The 18,520-nt window shown below is 48.2% G+C and overlaps 1 protein-coding gene across 1 annotated transcript in view; it reads right to left on the bottom strand.

Annotated features, from left to right (window-relative positions):
- Positions 1 to 1,869: 1,869 nt before the first annotated feature.
- LOC136959584 (solute carrier family 22 member 23-like) overlaps positions 1,870 to 18,520 on the bottom strand; it is a 28,220-nt gene continuing 11,569 nt past the window's right edge. The window contains exons 4-10 of the mRNA XM_067253964.1: positions 11,851 to 12,019; positions 10,740 to 10,867; positions 9,071 to 9,173; positions 6,930 to 7,165; positions 6,018 to 6,050; positions 4,777 to 4,900; positions 1,870 to 3,525 (exon numbers count right to left, since the gene is read on the bottom strand). Of these exons, the coding sequence (XP_067110065.1) occupies positions 2,010 to 3,525; positions 4,777 to 4,900; positions 6,018 to 6,050; positions 6,930 to 7,165; positions 9,071 to 9,173; positions 10,740 to 10,867; positions 11,851 to 12,019 (2,309 nt within the window). The 3' untranslated portion in view covers positions 1,870 to 2,009. The remainder of the gene's footprint in view (positions 3,526 to 4,776; positions 4,901 to 6,017; positions 6,051 to 6,929; positions 7,166 to 9,070; positions 9,174 to 10,739; positions 10,868 to 11,850; positions 12,020 to 18,520) is intronic.

Below are 18,520 nucleotides of genomic sequence, written 5' to 3'. Positions count from 1 at the left end.
ATGAGAGTTTCAAGATCACTTCATAAAATGGGTGGTGACAAGTTGCTGACAACAACTGTGTTGTAACCCCTTAAGCAACCCTAATCCTAAAGCATACATCCCACTGTTATAGATGGAGGAGTCCATCACATTTGAAATGACAAGACATCATTTAATTATTGTACATTTGCAAAAGGTCTACAGTACAATGGCATTGTTTTAATAGAAGAAATATGTCTGTAAACGGTGACCTATCTACATGTCCATTCCTTCATAGAACTTCCTCTCCAAAGCATTTTTATGTCACATCTTTAGCTAGCATTGGCAAAACCCCAGACCTTATGTAAGTATCATATTGTTCGACATCAGACAAGAGGGAAGACAGTCGTCATGTATGTGTTTTTAACACAATAATCGGAGGTTTTCTTCAAGAGACCTGATAGCTCTCTGTCATATCCAGACTGATTACGATGAAATAGGTACCTTGTGTTAATGTTTTTTACATTCATGAAATAAAAAAAGATGGGAGAAAGGCTTGGAATAAAATAAAAAAAATCACAAATAAAGCAATACTGCAGCTTTTGTAAATGAAATTAGTTTCATATACTTTCGTTACAAAAACAAAACAGGTTTTACATTTCAAAAGAAAATCCACATTTATAAAAATGGACACTACAGTTTGGCAATGAAAAATGTATTGTTGAAGGAAGATGCAATTATTTTGTCAATTCGGGGAATAGCTTGGTCTGTTCCAGAACAAGGCATTCTGACCTTGTGGTAAAAACGTTGTTTTGATGACAATGTCATATTGTGTACATGCTTTGTCCACCTAGCAAAGGATAAGGTGTCAATTACTTTCACACAAACACTGAAGCTGTGCCTTATAGCCTGGAAAAATGAGGGCACCCCATGTGAAGGCAGAATGTTCTTCTTCTTTTTTTTTTTTCTTTTTTTTTTTATCAAGCTCAATATCGGTAGCACAACAACATAAGGTTTGTGATTTACTGACAACATCATTTTACAAAAACTTTTTAAAATGCATTGATTTCTCGAAAAGGGTGGAAAAATAAGAATACACTCCTTCAGACCAATGGAAAAGGTTGATGCCCTCACACTGTATCCAGTCCAGTGTTCAGCTCAGCAGAGTGACTCGGACCACATGACTCCAGTATTTTTCACTTTTGAGTTTCCTACAATACAAAGTAAAGTCCTTGGACCTTTGGAAACAAATTTGATTAGTGTGATTGATATTCACACACACATGCTTTTATAACACTCAGGGCTGCCTAGTTCAGCTATTTGTCTATTGTATTTCCCACTGTCCAGTAATGGCAGATATTTTCTATAAATCGCATGACACTAAACACATAATTTGCAAAGATAAATAACTTTGGGTTTTAGGTGGTTCAGCAAATATGTCCATTCTTTGTCAAAATAAAAATAAGCCTCAATTTGGTTTAGAATTCGGCCATTTAAAGGACATTCATAATTCAACATCTGTTTTTTTAGGTAAGGCTTGCTGTCATCATCAACACACTGGGCGAACCTCTTACGCAAATGCACAGATGGATATGACTTCTCCAACCAACCACGTCATACTGTAGCAGTGAACATGGGCTTTTTGGCTCACCGCCCCTCAGAAAACGACACACCGAGACTCTCCACAGACCAAATCCCAAGGCTGGCGATGTCCAGTGATATTCAGTCCAGTGATATTCAGTGGGGCAGAGGGGATTCCCACAATGTCAAAGCATGACCGCTAACTTCAAGCCTCTGTCAAAACAATGTCCTCCTTAGTGGCAATAGCCAGCTAAGAGGCACCCCCAACAAATACCACCTCCTCACCTCAAGGTGGAGCCAGTCTCTCTACAGAGCATCTGAAGGGTCCGAAACCTGAGCCGGCCAGTAGGTACATGTCTGTCTGTTTCTCCCCCCCCCCCCCCCCCCCAGGTCAAGTGACATGAGCTGGGGCCCGAGTGGGGCCCAAGCCCACCCCCTCCCGTCTTCTCCATGGGGCTTCAGACATGGGATCATGAGGAGTCCACTCCGTTCACAATGCTATTTCCTGTGATGGCACAGTCTGTAACTGGGAGGAGACCCGAGTCTATGGGGGAGGAGACCGTGCGGTCCACGGGGGAGGCAGGGGGGGGCGCCTCCAGGGGAGGACAGTCTGTTGCAGCAAGGGGTTCTGAGTCTATGACAAGCGGGGTGGTGGGGAGGACAATGTCTGTGACAGGGAGAATGGTACAGTCCGCTGTGGGGGGAGGAGTGGAGGGGATGTCAGGGGTGGATGCAGTCCCACGTACTGATGGAGACACGGGGTCTGGTAAGGTGGGGATGATGGAGTCTAGGGTGACAGGGGGTGGGGATTCTACGGAGATGGTGATGTCCGTGGGAGGGGGCTCAGTGTCATTAACCTGAGGGGTGGGGGAGCGAGAAGGGGAGGGGGGACGAGGGTCAATAAAAGGTTGAGCGGAAGAGTCCAATACGGGTGGAGGGGTGGTTTCAAGTACATGGGAAGTGGTACAATCCAAAATGGGGGGAGGGGTGGTTTCAAGTACAGGTGGGGTGGGATAGTCTAACGTAGGGGGAGGCAAGACTTCAAGTACAGGGGAAGTGGTTGAGTCCAAAGTGGAGGTAGGGGCAAGTTCAAGTAAGGGGTTGATGGAAGAGTCCTTAGCTGGGGAGGGAATGAGATCATGGAGGACTGGGGAGGGAGATGTCGAGGTAGGCGGGGGGTCAAAGATGGAAGTGGTTGATACCAGTATGGGGGTTGAGGGGGGGTCTGTGACAGGGGAGTCCAATGAAGAGATAGAGAGGGGGACAATGGCAGGGGTTGAGGGAGGGGAGTCCTTGGCAGGGAAGGGGCCAGAGTCGTTGACCAGGGTGGTGGGCGAATCAATGGAAGGAGTGACAGAATTCATCAGAGGGGTGGTGGAGTCTTCAGTGGAGGCCAGGAGGGGCTCTGTAGTAGAGGGCGGAGCCTTGTGCAGAGGGGTGGAGGACAACAGCTTCTCCTGACTCGCCAGTATGACCCCGCCTTTACCCAGGGCGGAGGGGGTGCCTGGGGGCGGGGCGAAGGAGCGTCCGTTGCGGCCCGCCGACCGCGGCTTGAGCACCCCGAGTTCCGTGCCGGGGGACGCAGACACCTCGACGACGGAGGGCGCCGTGAGGTCCACGGCCGACGAGGCCGTGGAATCCATGGTGGACGTGGCGCCGGCGGCGGCCGCCTCGTGCGGTGGCGTGTCGTGGACGCGGGCGTAGTCCCTGCTGCCTTCCCGGGGCGCCAGCAGGAGGCGCTGCTCCACGGGCTTCCGGGGGGGCAGCAGGGGCGGGCGGGTGTAGTACTCGCTGTCCGCCAGCGTCTCCGGGAGGGGCTGGTAGCGCGTCTCGGGCAGCAGCAGGATGCAGATGATGCAGATGAGGGTGCAGCAGGCGAAGATGATGTGGTGGAGGAAGTAGCCCTTCTGGTTGTGGAGCTCCATGATGGGCGCGGTTAGGATGCCAAAGCCAGCACTGGCCAGCACCAGACCCAGACCACCACCCCTGCATGGAGGAGAGGAGAGGACAAAGAGCGAAGGGGGGGGGGGAGGAGAAACCGCAGGAGAGAGGAGGGGAGAGGAGGAGGAGAGGACAGGATTAGAGGAGAGGAGAGAAAAAGAGGATGGGAGAGGAAAGGAAGGGAGAGTAAGAGAGGAGTCGGTCATCTCTTATGGACTATTTAAACAGAGGAATAACTCCATTTTGATCTCTGGACATTTTTGTTTGTTCATTGTCCATTAATGTTCTCCAAAAAGGAGAAACTACACAGTGCCCGTACCCGTGTCAAGACACACATAACAGACCCAAACCAACAAACCAGGATGTCTCCTGCAAGTATTTTCAGCTTGCTCATGTTTCACTAAACACAGCCCATTCTGGACTCCCCACATCCAACAGATAACTAAACATCTAGTCTCAAATGAACAAATTAATCATCACAGGCCATGGGTGTGTTCTTGACTTATCCCCGGCTGTTTGTTTTGCAGAGTGCTGCAATCCAACCAAACCGCATCCTCTCCCTTTCCTCTGCATGCAGTGCTATTACTCTTCAGTCTGCTCTGGGGTGCCATTCCCCTCGGCCACCAGATGGCGCTCTGTAGCTATTAACAGGCGGTGCGCCACACACCTTATATAACCTTGGGGCCGATACAGACCCAGTGTGCATGTGTTTTACAGAACGTCCTCAGACGTGAAACTGATTCCCACAATGTGTGGATCTAGCATTACACGATCACAGAGGTATGCAAACGGGGGGGTGGGGGGGGTGGGGTGACGTGGGTTCTGGGATCTCTCTGGAGGTTGGGTGTGCTGCTAACACAGCTGTGTCTCCTGCTCGTACCCCTTCTCTTCAGCTCAACCTTGAGCAAGTCATCTCGCCGGTAGGAACGAGAGACGACCCAACTAGTTAAACAAGGGTTATACAAAAACAACCTTCAGAGTCCTCGAGCAAAATCAGCTTTGCCACTGTGATGCTCTCCACAGTCCACCCATCCCCATAGGTCCACTACGACTCACGAGTATTAACGTGACATTATATCGGCCAGGAACTATCTTACGGTGGCTCTGCTTTCTGTGGGCGTAGGGATTTGAAACCGAAAAACGAGCACTTCGTCCTCTGGCCTAGTAAGCGTCTCCTGAGGCACAGTGAAAATCCCCATTCATCACAACCCACAAACGAAACCTATAGTTCTCCATTCCTCCCACCCCTCCCCGGAGCGCTCTAGTGGTCTGGTCCCAGTGTGTGGGAGGGCTTACCTGATGACTGTGGGGGTGATCTCAGCACAGAAGAAGATACTCAGGTTGCTGACTGCGTGGGAGGAGAACATGCCGATGATGGAGAAGGCAATCGAGAAGTTCTTATTCAGCGTATCTGAGCGCTCTGCGCAGGGAAAAGACACACACACACACACACACATTAGCCATTATTCCCAAATTCGTAATACAATGAGAACAGCTTTACACGGTTTGAAAACTTTTGATGAGGCTTTGATAGCCTGTTGAGAGAGTTTCTAAACTCCATGAACTAACCATGGCTGGCTAATACCGTCATAAATTGTTGACTGACTCTCCAAAGGTCATACAATGTAACATAAGTGACTATACTGCCCAGTCCAACATCCTGAATTTGGGATGGTGGGTTTAACTCGGATCTGGATTAGAATTCGGAATACAGCCTGTCTGATCCGCCCCAGCTAATTTCAAAGTAAACAGATTGTACAAACAAACACACACACACACACACACACACACACCCACACACCCAGGGGGGGACTGAGGACATTGAAATGAGCCTAAAGAGGATGATCCGAGTCTGGTCTGTGATTGGTTTGGGTGTGTTCTTATCTCTAATCCCCAGTCTGTCTGACAACAGCCCAGGCTCATTTAGCTGCCCACGCACCCACAGGGAGAGAAGGAGAGTATGAAGAGATTGATAAACATGAGAGAAGGATGAAGAGAGCTAGGGTTTGGGCCAATTAGTCAGAGAATACTCCAGAGAGGGAAGGAATTGGGTCTGGGTTAGGGTTTGTTACAGGTCACAGCTGTGTGATTCGAAGAGCATTTTCCTGATGGTGATTCTTACAGTCTATGACTTGGCAGCGGACACAGCCAACAGGTCAGGACAGGTCAATAAGGAATTCTGACAAACTTCCAAACCGATTTCTACCAATATGCTCCCTTAAACTTGTTATCAACAGCTTGGAAAACAAATTGGTACAGAACCAGCCATTGGGATTCATTGTCATTCTGTTTTTGATGTTTGTATTATTGGATTGTGAGCACTGATAATGGACTGATGTTTATGTATTGATTCAATTCAGCAAACATGCTGGGCCCTGTGACAAAGTATTTCACCAGACTCCATCAAAAATAGACAGTTTTCTGCAGAGGTCATGTGAGCTAGCATTTATACTGTTGTCCTCGACTCCACCAACCCAAATACAAGGACCCACATTCCAGTAGCTGTGTAAGAGAGAGAAACAAAAATCATACTTTACCTATGTTTAGCTGCACGCTGTACTTGCCCACCACTGCAAGACAAACAAGAAAAAAAAAAAAAGAAAAGGCGTTGAAAACAAGGTGGTGATGACGCCGGTATGCAGGCAGCTGACACCAGCCGACACCGGTTAGGACAGCACCAACAGAGCACACGCAACACACACCCTGCCGTTCCCACTCCCACTTCTTCCTGCTCGTATATATCGACTGCTTTATTAGAACCCGAGGACAAGAGTGTTGGTGTTGTCTGTAACCTTGGAGCACCCACAATCTGGTCAAATATTTGCAAGCTCACATTCAAGGAACTTAAAAAGAGCAGAAAACATGCATGCCGCTAAAATATGTTCCCTTTGTTTGGACAAATTTTGTTTTGGTAAACATGAAATGGCGAGCTTCCATCCCGCAGTTTTTTTTTGCTCCAACCCCAGCTTAAACCAGATGACTCGGTACATCAATCAGAGAATAATTAGAATAAAGGGCAGTAAAATGAAGAATGCTCATTTCCAAGAACAGGGTTGAGGATCTCCAATACATCCTATACTAGGCACTTTCTCTGCACTATAGCTAAACTCTGACATTTGACATTGACATTTGTGTTGACGGAGAAACCAGATCCATTGCCGAACGAGGTTTACATGGGCTGGAGCTGACATTCAGGCACTCATTCAGTCATTCGTCATAATGACTGAATGAGTGTCTTTGAGTGGTCTTTGAGTGCCACAAATAAAGAGGTTTCCAGTAGGTCAGACATCTCAAGCCACTCTTTTAAAGACAGTCTTGTTGCATAAAAGAGCATGTTCAAGGTCAATGCACTAGGACTAGGATACTGATACAGCATGAGCTATATAGTAGTGGTGGAGGAACAGATAGAGCGATGTGTATGGTATTGTAGCGTGTGCGTGTGAGCTCACAATTGAGAAGGCCGAGTTGCAGCAGTGAGGCCAGGGCGGTGATGATCATGAACATGAGCAGGCCGCCGCGGCGTCCCATCAGCCCCACGGCCGGGCACAGCGCCAGGCAGGACGCAACGGCGATGCCAGCCTTGGTGTAGTAGTCAGCGTAGAAGTTGTGGAATATGGCCGTGTCGTGGGCCTCATGGTCCATCATGCTGCGGGCGAAACAGTGGTGGATCCCATAGCCCGTCAGCCTGGACACCAGAGGGGAGATCCAAAACAATGACGCCAGTTATTTCCTGCTCCGTTCAATTTGGGAAAAGCATTTTTCAATTTGGCAAAAACGACCTTTATTCAAATGTGTTGAAAGTGGAATGGGAGGAAACATATGAAACAATATGAATACAACAAATGTGCCGTGAAAATTGGATCCTCCCTTTGCAAACAGACTTCTTCCTCCAAAGATGTGGTGCATGGCTAGGTTGAAATGATGAGTCCCAGTCTATTCAGTATATACTGCATATATACACACACACACATCAATGAACTGGCTTCCCTAGGTCAGGCAAAAGCAAGTCTGCTTCTGAAATCAAAAGCCCAATATTTTGCACGACTTGGTGCTTCTTTCAAAAACAAAAGAAGGACTATATGACCTCCTGGACCACCAGGGTTGGTCATCAAACACACACACACACACACACACACACACACACACACACACACACACACACACACACACACACACACACACACACACACACACACACACACACACACACACACACACACACACACACACACACACACACACACACACACACACACACACACACACACACACACACAAAAGTTACATACACATACATTTTAAACCGAACGGGACCTTCATAAAGAAAGGCGAACAACATACTTCCCCAACTTCATGAAGAAGAATGAATAATTGTTTAACAGTGGGAAAAAAGTTTACTTGTTAGGGGACAATTCAAACCATTCAATGTATTCAGCAATGCATGTAGCAATCTGCATGAAATGTCTTTCTAGACCATGTTCTGTGTATCAAACTTTGTGGCAACAATTCAAGGCCCTTTTCCTGTATCAGCTTGCTAATGCCCCCATGCACAAAGAGGTCCATACAGAAAAGCTTTATTGAGTTTGGTGTGGAAAAACTTGACTGGCCTTCACACTCCCTGACTCAAACATCAAACACATTTGGTATCAATTCTAACGCCATCTGCAAGCCAGGTGTAATCACCCAACATCAGTGCCCAACCTCCCTGATGCTCTTCAAGCTGAATGGAAGCAAGGCCTGCATCACTGTTCCAACACCTATTGAACCTTCCCAGAAAGGGCAGTTCCAGAAACAAAGAGGGAACCCCTGATCTTGGAATGAAAGGTTCAACAAGCAGGTGTGTGTATACTGAGAAGTGTCCCCATACTGTACTGTTGGCCATGTCGTGTAACAATGTGTAAATGTAGAGCTATATGTATGTTTGTATCTGTGTTTTTTTGTACAGTATACCTCTTGACGTGCCAATAAAGCACCTGAAATGTTAATTGAATGTAGAGAGAGAGGGAGAAAGAGTGTAGATGATGCAGAGGGGAGTGAATAAGGGGTTAAAAAGGGAAAGATGTCACCCAAACACACACACACACAAAACTTGTTTGACTAGGGTTTCATACAAACAACGCTCATGTAAAATTCATGGTCAGTCCAAAGTCAGGTCCACCGGGCAGTAAAATAGGAAACATTCAGGCCTGACTCTGGCCAGGCCACAGAGGAGGAGGGCCAAACGGATGAACAGACACAGGGAAAGACGGACAGAACGTCCACTGGAGGAGGAACAGGGAGCCCCTAATCAACGCTGCATCCAACTGACCAGTCAATAGTGCGGACGCCTCAGCAAGCCATGGGCCGCTGGCTGGCAACACCACACACACGCGGCCAAACTAGTTCAAGTTCTCTCTCTCTCCCTCCCTCTTTTCTCTTTGTCTCCTTACACACACAATATGCAGACATGATTCCACCCAGGCCTGTAGTTCACCTACGTTTAGATACTCTCTACTCTCTCTAATTGCTCTCTCTCACTCACAGACCAAACAAATCCCACACAGGTAACATAGGAAACAGGCTGGGACACACACAAACACACAGGACTTACGAGTTGACACAGAGGACCACGATGTTCTTCCACAGATTCCTGGTTCCCACCATCTTAACGATGCATGTTCTCTTGGGCTTCATCTGCAGGGCTCTCTGCAGCTCTGAAAACAGGAGACCACACCAGGGTTCAGGAGGAGACATGGAACATCATGAACATCGTGTTTTTTTGGTAGAGCCAGGAGCAAGGCATACATGACAGCTGAGAGTCACAAAAGACAATGTGTCCACATGACTCATGTCGTCCTGTCGTTTCTGCGGATATGACAGCAGGGGGGGACTGAAGGATGAGTAAACGTACGGCTGATGGACGAGTGTGCTTTGAGGAGGACAACGCCCTAGTGCCTATCTGATGGGGCAACGGCGTTGTTTTGGAATCCGACCGGTTGCCATGGAAACAAACCTTCTACATTCTGCCTGGGCACGTGACATTCCACATGACTGTTCTGACTTATCTTTGACTATGCGTGCGCGTGTGTGTGTGTGTCCAACCAAGCAGCATACCTCTTCCACTAATCCCCCATACAACATGACTCCGTCTTTGAAAGGGTAGAAATAATAGACACACTCACACGCTCCACACAAATACCCTGTGAGGATACCTGAGTTAAACATAGCAGGTAGCTGGGGCTAAACTAAACCCATGAATACAGCAGATGACTTTGTCACTGTGCTGACACACCCACATTGTCTCGCTATCCCTGCATCAGCACACACTGGTCCAAATCTCCAGGAGCAAAAAAAAGAGTACATTTCACCTTAGCCAGCTAGGTTTTTCTCTGTACTGTTCCGTTTCTCAGATCAACATGTGTCCTGTGTAAGATCTTTCTGGATGCTAAAAGCAGTGTCTCTAGACTTGCCCACCAGACATGTCTGGATATGTAGGGTAGATGTTCTGGTGTGTTCCAGGACGCACGTCTGGCCCCAGACTACTTCTGCAAGAGTCGGGGTCAATGGGATTAACCTGCTCCCATCTGTTGACCATACACCCTGCCTCGCCTCTCCTCCCCCTGCCTCGCCTCTCCTCTCCTCTCCTCCCCCTGCCTCGCCTCTCCTCTCCTTCCCTCCCCTGCCTCTCCTCTCCCTGCCTCTCCTCTCCTCCACCTGCCTCGCCTCTCCTCCCACTGCCTCGCCTCTCCTCCCCCTGCCTCGCCTCTCCTCTCCCTGCCTCTCCTCCCCCTCCCCCTGGCTTGCCTCTCTTCCCCCTCCCCCTGCCTCGCCTCTCCTTTATTGTTTCTTCTCCCCCTTCCTCTCCTCTCCTCCCGCCATTCTTGTTTTGATAAAGATAATCAAAGGGCTGGAGTGCCTGGAGGGGGTTGGGGAATGGAGGGGATAGACAGGGTTTAGGTTTACCAATCCCACCGACCCAGGAGTCGACCTGTTACCATGGGTACCACAGAGGAGGGGGCCGAGGGTTGGGGGTGGATCTCTATCAGGCCATCAACCCTGCATGCCCTAGGCTGACACCTCACATACTGTTAGCCACAGATCTTTTCTTACATAACCGTATAACTGTGACCATTTGGCCATGAAAAAACCACAAGGAATGTAAATATATCCTTATTGATTTACTGATCAATGCATTTCAGGTGAGAGCCGACCCAGGTCAGCCTAATATAAAGGGCTGGGGCCGATAAGGATGGTGTCTCATTTCCCTGTGTGAGGCCTACCTGTGAGGATCATGTCAGGGTCCAGCTCAGTGTTGATCTGGTTCTTCTTGGCGATGTGTCCCATGATGTACTTGGAGCGACTGTACTGCTGAGTGGACAGCAGCCACCGCAGCGACTCTGGGAAGATCCTGAGGGGAACGATACACAACGGAAGAGTCCCTCATTAATAAAAGAAGGGCTGATGAATCCAAATCAAATCCGTCTTTTTTTTGGGGGGGGGGGTCTCCTTCTTGGGAGCCTGTTTCAGATGCCATTATCCTGGGAATTCCTTTCCTCGCTCTCTTTCCCCCCCCGCCACCGCTCTCTTCCGCAGCCTCTCTCTTTCTCGCTCTATTTCTCTGTCTCTTTTGTTTGGGACTCATTGGGCCAACCATACCGAGTCTAATCTCAGATGGAAGCATTGAAATCATGTGATAACTGTCGAATGATGAAAACGTGCTTTGTTCAGGTGCGCCGCGGAAAACAACAATGACAGGCTTTGTGTTTGTCTTTGACAGACCCGTTTCTGAGCTCAGTCACTATACTTTGCCATGGCAGAGTAAATGGAGGTCAACAAATTAGTATTTACAAGCCAGCACACCATCGACAGGTAACTTTGGTAACGGTAGAGGTAGTTTGAAGGCAAGTTATAAATAAACAAACAATAAGATATTATAGCCATTACAGAAAGATAATGATTAGTGTGGAAATGTCCTTCAGTACTAGCATATATTCTTAGGCCTCTGATAACATAATAATGTTGAATAATAATGAATGTGAGGTATTGTCACATAGATTATGCAACAAGTAGAAAATGGAATGTAGGTGTTTAAAACGAGTGACTGAAAGTGTTTGGAAAGGGCATTGCATCCAAATATCAGTCACCACTGTTCTTGCTGCACATTTTGTGCAATGGCTATCCAAAAGTTCGAGGCATTAGGTAAAAATACTGTTTAGGGGTCTGCTCATTGCTCTACAGCAGGATATCAAGGGATGGCAAAGCACCATCAAGCTCATTTCCCACACAATAACAGATGTCTATCTTCCTCAGGATGACGTCTAGACTACACATCTGACCGAGACCATCACACCAGACAGGAGCAGCGTCAACAGGGGCTGGTGGTCTCCTCACCAGACGTAGGAGAGCATGAGGAACAGCGGGCACACAATGACGGCCTGCAGGACCTGCCAGTCCCGACACAGGTATGCAACCCCGGGCATCAGCAGCTGCCCCCCCAACACCACGAAACTGGCCACCATGGTCACGGTGAAACGCCAGCCCGGCAGACACAGCTCAATCCCTGTGGAGGATGGGTGGGGGGGGGGGGGAGGGTGGAAGAGAGCAAGAGAGAGAACAAGAAAAAAAAGAGAGAAAGGGGGAGAGAGAGAGGGTACATGAGTCAACAGTGCTACTACACAAATACAGAAATACACAAATCGTCCATTCACGACACAGACAGAGGACGGAATGTTCGCAGTGGCCCGACGCCCTCAAAGAAACGCTTGTTTGCGAGACAGGAATTTCCAGTTGTAAGGAAAATATCTCTCCATTGTTCCCATTACGATATTCCTACTGCATCCCAACTTTGCTTTCACTTGAGAGGTTAGAAGGACCTGTTCCGGTTTTTGAAAGAACATATTGGCATGAATGAGTGACTATTTATTGTTTTTGGTGGCAGGAAAGATCATCCTGGTGTTATGAGCTGTACGTCGCAAAGGACTTGCTCTTGCATTTGTGAAGTACTACAGTTTATCAGGGATGGCCTCTATAAGACACTCCTTAGATGACCTCCGGATAACCTGGAAAGGAACACACACACACACACAGAATTTGATAAGAACGGTTGCCAAGTCAGTCCTTCCTGCATCCTCGTTCAGCCAATCAGCCAAGTGAGGCAGGCAGGAACCGAGCGAGAGAGAGGCTCCTTGTGTTCATTCTCTCCCTATCAGAAAGACCCTGATTCATTCGACTGTTCATTAGCATGCGCGGCGCGCTAGCTAGCAAGCAGCAACCAAAGACACCTCGGCCTTCCAGACCGCAGAGCAGCAGACACGCCAGGAGGACGCAACGTTACTGTAACGCCCCCGTTCCCACACCGCTCGGCTCTTTTGTCCTTCATTCATCCCTTTATCTTTCGTATCTTTCTCTCTTTCGGGGGGGGGGGGGGTCTTTTGTGCAGCCGAGAAACGCAGGGGCTGTTCCAGATGGGGCCATTCAAGGTGACAGGGCCGGGATAATACAGTGACTGGAGCGGCAGCTCCGCTCCATTCCTCAAGGAAAGAGAAAACAACAAAAAAGAAGGACCCCGGAATTTCAATGAGGCTCTGCCCCCTCCTGAGGACATGAATAATGTTCTCTGTTCAGGGACAGTTCTGCAGCTGGAGCGACAAAAGCCAATGAAGAGAAGAGAGGGAGAGACAGAAAGAGGGGAGGGGGGAGAGGGAGACAAGGTTAGAGAGAGAGAGAGAGAGAGAGAGAGAGAGAGAGAGAGAGAGAGAGAGAGAGAGAGAGAGACAATGAGTGAGGAAGACAGGGAGAAGGAGGCTAGGAGAGAGACGAGGAGAGTAACCTCACCCCAGTCTTCCCTCCCACCCACCAGCCCTCCCCAGTAGGAGTCCGCGAGCCCTCAGCATGGATCAGTGATGAGGAATTGCAGGGGACGGCATTCCTCACGGGTGTTTTGGAGATCCTGACGATGCACCCGGTCACACTGAGGCCCCACAGTACGTCATGGGCATGGGAAAACACACACACACCCCCCCCCCCCCCCCCCCACACTCCTGAGGAGCGGGGGCCTTCTGAGCTCCTTACCCCTGCTGACCCTAATCCTCCACATCCCTCTAGATCAGCACTCCCACAATGCACTGCTCCAGCCTGGGCCCCTGCTCACACAAATCCCCACTGCTCAGCTGATGTCATACACGAGGCTCTCTCTGAAAGTCCCCAGTGACACGGTAACATGGCAGGGTGACGGAACTGACCTCAAACAGAGCCTGGGTGACCAACACAAGAAACTACCTTGAGCTGACGTCGCGACAGCCCATGCAGTGGATGTTAGAAAGCCGTCAAACCGCCAAAGCACCTCGTGGTTTGCTGACTAACAGGTGGTTTGGCTGACTCTGCAAAAGCGTGCCGCAAACCTCAACCGTGTCTCTGGTCAGGAATGTGTTCAGTAGCCTGGACAACCAAGGGACAGAGAGTTCAGTGAGTCAGGAGGTTGAAGGTTTCCGCTTTTACCTACTCTGACCACTAGAGGCCCTCAGATAGGTATTTCCCTGAGCCCAGCGGCCAATGAGGTGGGTGACCTTTCTGTGTCACATGAGATCCTCATGGCTTTCTTGCCATGATGTCACCTCTGACCCTGGCCTCTGGGTTTGTGTGTTGCTTGCACGGCCCCGGGTGCCTTCTGTAACAATCCACATACTGACCGCTGTGCAACCTTATGATGCTGTCAGGACTTTCTTTAAAAGGCACATTTAATGCAATGAGCTCACAGTGGATGCGTGTGTGCGTGTAACCTGTGGTATCACGTTCCCCGTGGACTTTCAGTTTAGGTCACACTCATTGATCAGGTGCTTATCTCTTTGTAACACGATCAGTGGGTCACAGTAGACTTTAGACAAAACATTCCAACTTTAATCTCATCTACTTTTACACTTGTTGAAGATTACTCTATTCATTCTGAACTGCCTGATTGTGTGTGTGAGTTAGTGTGGGTGTGCTTAGTAAAAACAGACCCTAATATCAACACAAACGCAGAATATCAGCCTTGCTCCCAGATGGGAACAGAGCAGGAGATAAAAGACACTCTTACACAAACACTGATAAAGTGTCCATACAGTCCACAAAAACCCTCAGTCATCAGAACTGAAAAAACAAATAGTGGAGATAGTCCACTCCTCTCTCACCCCCTCACAGCCACCATGATACTACACCAGACACACCACCAAAATCATACCACAACTCGGATTTCAAAACCATCTGAAGAGAGTTGTTTGTTATGGTGGCTTGTCGAAGTTTAAGGTTAGTGTATTATTATGGATGGGAGGCTATGGGACTTAGGCTAGTGTCTGGGGTTTATAGATGGAGACAGCTATGGGGCATAGTTTAGTGCATGTTGTTAGATTAGAGAAGGCTTTGGGGCCTAGTCTTATGTATCAGGGTTATCAGGGTAGTGTCATGGTTGACAGTATAAGAAAGGTAAAACTATGGGTGCTGGGTTATTGTGTGGGCTTGATAGATAACAACAGATGGACAGAATGAGGGGAGGAAGTTAGCAGAGCTGCCAGGAATGCAAACTCCTGTGAACTCTAACCTGCTCACAGAAAACACAGCACCTACACTTATTTAAATAGACACGGAAAGAGGGGGGGGGGGGGGGGGGGGGGTTGGAGGAAGAGAAGAGAAGGGGAGGAGAAGGAAAGAATGGTTTGTATTTCAGCCTGTGTATCACACACAAACACTCTGACACACACACATACACAAACAGGCATTCTCTCTCTCTCCGTTTCCCATAACCAGTGCCTACACATCCTCTTCCATCTCCCCAAGAAGTTGGGCTCACATGAATACATTAACATTCAAAGTCAGGGCCAGATCACAGATCAGAAACCGTATTGGTTCCTGTCTCTCTCATGCACAGGCAGAGGCAGACAGGGGGAGAGAGAGAGGCAGAGAGAGAGGCAGAGAGCTGATTGTGGCTGCTTGCTGCACCCCAGGGAGCCCGAGGCATGCAATGGTGAAATGAAATGCTCCTCTCAGTAGGACGGACAGAGTCCTACTGCTGTCAACAGGCCTTAAGGAGAGACATACATCAGGGACCTGCACTGCACAGACAAGCACATTTACACACAGACGGAGAGACTGTCAATAGACAGTTGGACGGAGACAGGAAGAGGAAAGAGAGACGGATAAATAAAGAGAGAATGAAAGAAAGAAAAGAACAACATCGGAGGAGAGAAAGAGAGAGACAGAGGGAAAGCGACCACGCACTTTATAGGACATCCAAATAGGGCCCTAGCATGGATACACACACACACACACCTTCACTAACACCCCCTCTGTTCTCACCTGGCTCTCCTTTATCACTGTACAGGGAGATTAATGCCTGTGGTAAAGTGGGAGCGAAGAGGAATGGAGGGGAGAAGAGAGGATAAGAGATGAGGGGAAAAGAGAAGAGAGGAGAAGAGATGAGGGGGAAAAGAGAAGAGAGGAGAAGAAAAGAGAGAAGAGAGGAGAAGAAAAGAGAGAAGAGAGGAGAAGAAAAGAGAGAAGAGGACGCGTGATCCGGCTCGGCGTGGCCCATCCCGGCCCGATCCAGCCATGCAGCAGACTGTGAGCAGAGCTGGCTCGGATCCTATCCGAATAGAGAAGCTTCGCTTCCACCACCAGAGAGGAAACACGCGCACACGCACAAGGAAATATACACACACACACACACACAGACGGTGACACAATTTCCCCTCACCTTGATCTGTCATCTCACTCAAAGGGAGGAGGTAATGCATTTATGACCTGCACAAACAAGTTCTGGGAGCCACTTCAGTGTGCCTATCCAGCAAAAGGAGTCAACAAGCAAACAACCAGTTATTTCAACGTTTTGTACTTTTCCTAAACTCTCATCCAAAAAACTATTTGGCCCTGTTGTGATAGCCTCCAACCCTTCTGAGGACTGTCAGCCTCGGATCTCCCTGTTCTATTGGTGGAGGATGGTGAGCAAGTGAGGAAGTCTTACTGTGATCTGACACACCTGGCCCTTCACCTTTAAAAGAGAGTGGACCCCCTACCTCTGGGAGGCCTCACTCCACCCAACACGTTTTGTTCAGTTGTGGCATTGTTGGACTGTTTTGTCTCTATGACCTTCAACACTACTTGTCACTATGACTACCCACCCCCACACACTTAAGCACTGATCTACTGATTGACACACCATCATCATCATCATGTTTTTTTGTTGTTGCGATTTGATATAGGAAGTTGTTTAGTTTGGCATTTGCTCTCCATACATGTAACACTATACAAACCCACGTCTGAAAAACTAAAACAAAACTACAATTCTTTTACAGGGACGTACTATATATAGAACCATTTGTATTGTACCACAGTGAAACTATCTGAGATTCTCATCTGGATATCAGTTTTGAGAAAACTGCCCCCTGACACACATACATTTTTGTTTTTCCTAATGGTAGTTTAGAGGATATCCTTCTCTGTCACCTCTGTGTGCAGATACAGCAGCTGTATAGGGGCCGTCACCATAGTGGGGCATGTACTGTGGTCCTGCTTCACCGTGATGATGTAGCAGTGGGAGCAGATACCAAGTACTCCAACCACACAATCAATGTAGTGTCGTGAGCGTTTGGGTGTGTCTAAAGCACAACATCCCGACAGAATCAATCCCACGTAGCTTGCCAGGTTTTGGGCGGTGTGATTCTCTAAAGATTTCAAAATGGAGGGAGTGTTCCATAAACGTTTATGAGTTTGAACCACAAATTAGGATGAGGTTGAGTGGATAATGTGGAATTGTTAGCCACAAACTTTTGACTGTATTTTCCATTTGTTCCAAATCATAATTACAATGAATATTTGCTCCTACTTTAATCACTTTCCTCACACCAATACATTTTACATGTGTACTGAAGGTGGCAGACAAGCAAATGTGTTCTGTACAAAACAGTATACTGTGTTTAATAGAAGGGAACCATATGGCAAACATCAACACACACACAGTTAGTAGTATCAAGTGACATCATCAGGCCTACCAGACCTCACTCAGCAGGACTCAAGGTTCACCAACAGACACATACACAAACACACACACACACACACACACAAACACAAACACACACTGGTGACACTGTCAGGTGACATCTTTGGCTACACCAGAGCTTCTAAGTAAGCAAGACTTATGGCTCATGCGTTGTTCTCCATTTCCAGTCCCAGATGCACACACACACACACACGCATGCACAAACGCAGGCACGCACATTATCCTTCATAAGCACATCCAACACGTGTGAAGAGCGGGTGACATGCATGCAAAGAAATGCAAACACACTAAAACACATTTGTCATGTGCATTAGCACACACAAACACACACATGCAGGCAGACACGTGCCCAGGGAACAGGGTGTACCCAAGGTGGGACGCAAGGATCCTTTTTCTTCTGAATGGCTTCTAGATCCTGTGATCACATGAGCTGTGTGGCCCACACAGATAAGCAATGTGTCAGAGGACACACAGGGGTGATAGGACACACCAAAGTAGGTCTGTGTGTCTGAAGCCATCCTTTATCAAGAAGCCACTGTACAGAGCAACTGATGCTTGCTGTAGGCTAAACTGGATAATCAGCCATTACCCATTTACAAGTCATAAAAATTGCAGTTAGCATAGATGGCTAACTTGCAGAATGAAGGGAGAGTACTTGAAAACAAGACCACCCCACTGCCCCAGAGCACAATAACCCTGGTTCACAGTGGTCACAATGAGCTCACACAAACAAGCCAGCACACAGCCAGCTAGCATGACTCAGAGTTAGCTAGCTCTGTGGGGCGCAAAACACTCACCGAAAACAAGCCGGGTACAACAAAAGCTCTCTACATATACACTTACAACAGCTAGCTAGCATTAGTGTGACCCCTGGGCTAAGCTCTGGAACTCGGCCTGCAAGGGATGCTAAGCTACAGTGCTCAAATTGCTAACACATAATTACAAGATGGAACTCGTATTTCTGCATCCTAACCCTACAAATATAGCAGTGGAGCATGATGGATCGGATAACTTAAGCTTGCTGCTTGGGCA

This window comes from Osmerus mordax, chromosome 16 (assembly GCF_038355195.1).
Source record: "Osmerus mordax isolate fOsmMor3 chromosome 16, fOsmMor3.pri, whole genome shotgun sequence".
Classification (NCBI taxonomy): Eukaryota; Metazoa; Chordata; class Actinopteri; order Osmeriformes; family Osmeridae; genus Osmerus; species Osmerus mordax.
The sequence above is the reverse complement of the archived record's forward strand: the minus strand, read 5'-3'. Positions and strand labels throughout refer to the sequence as shown.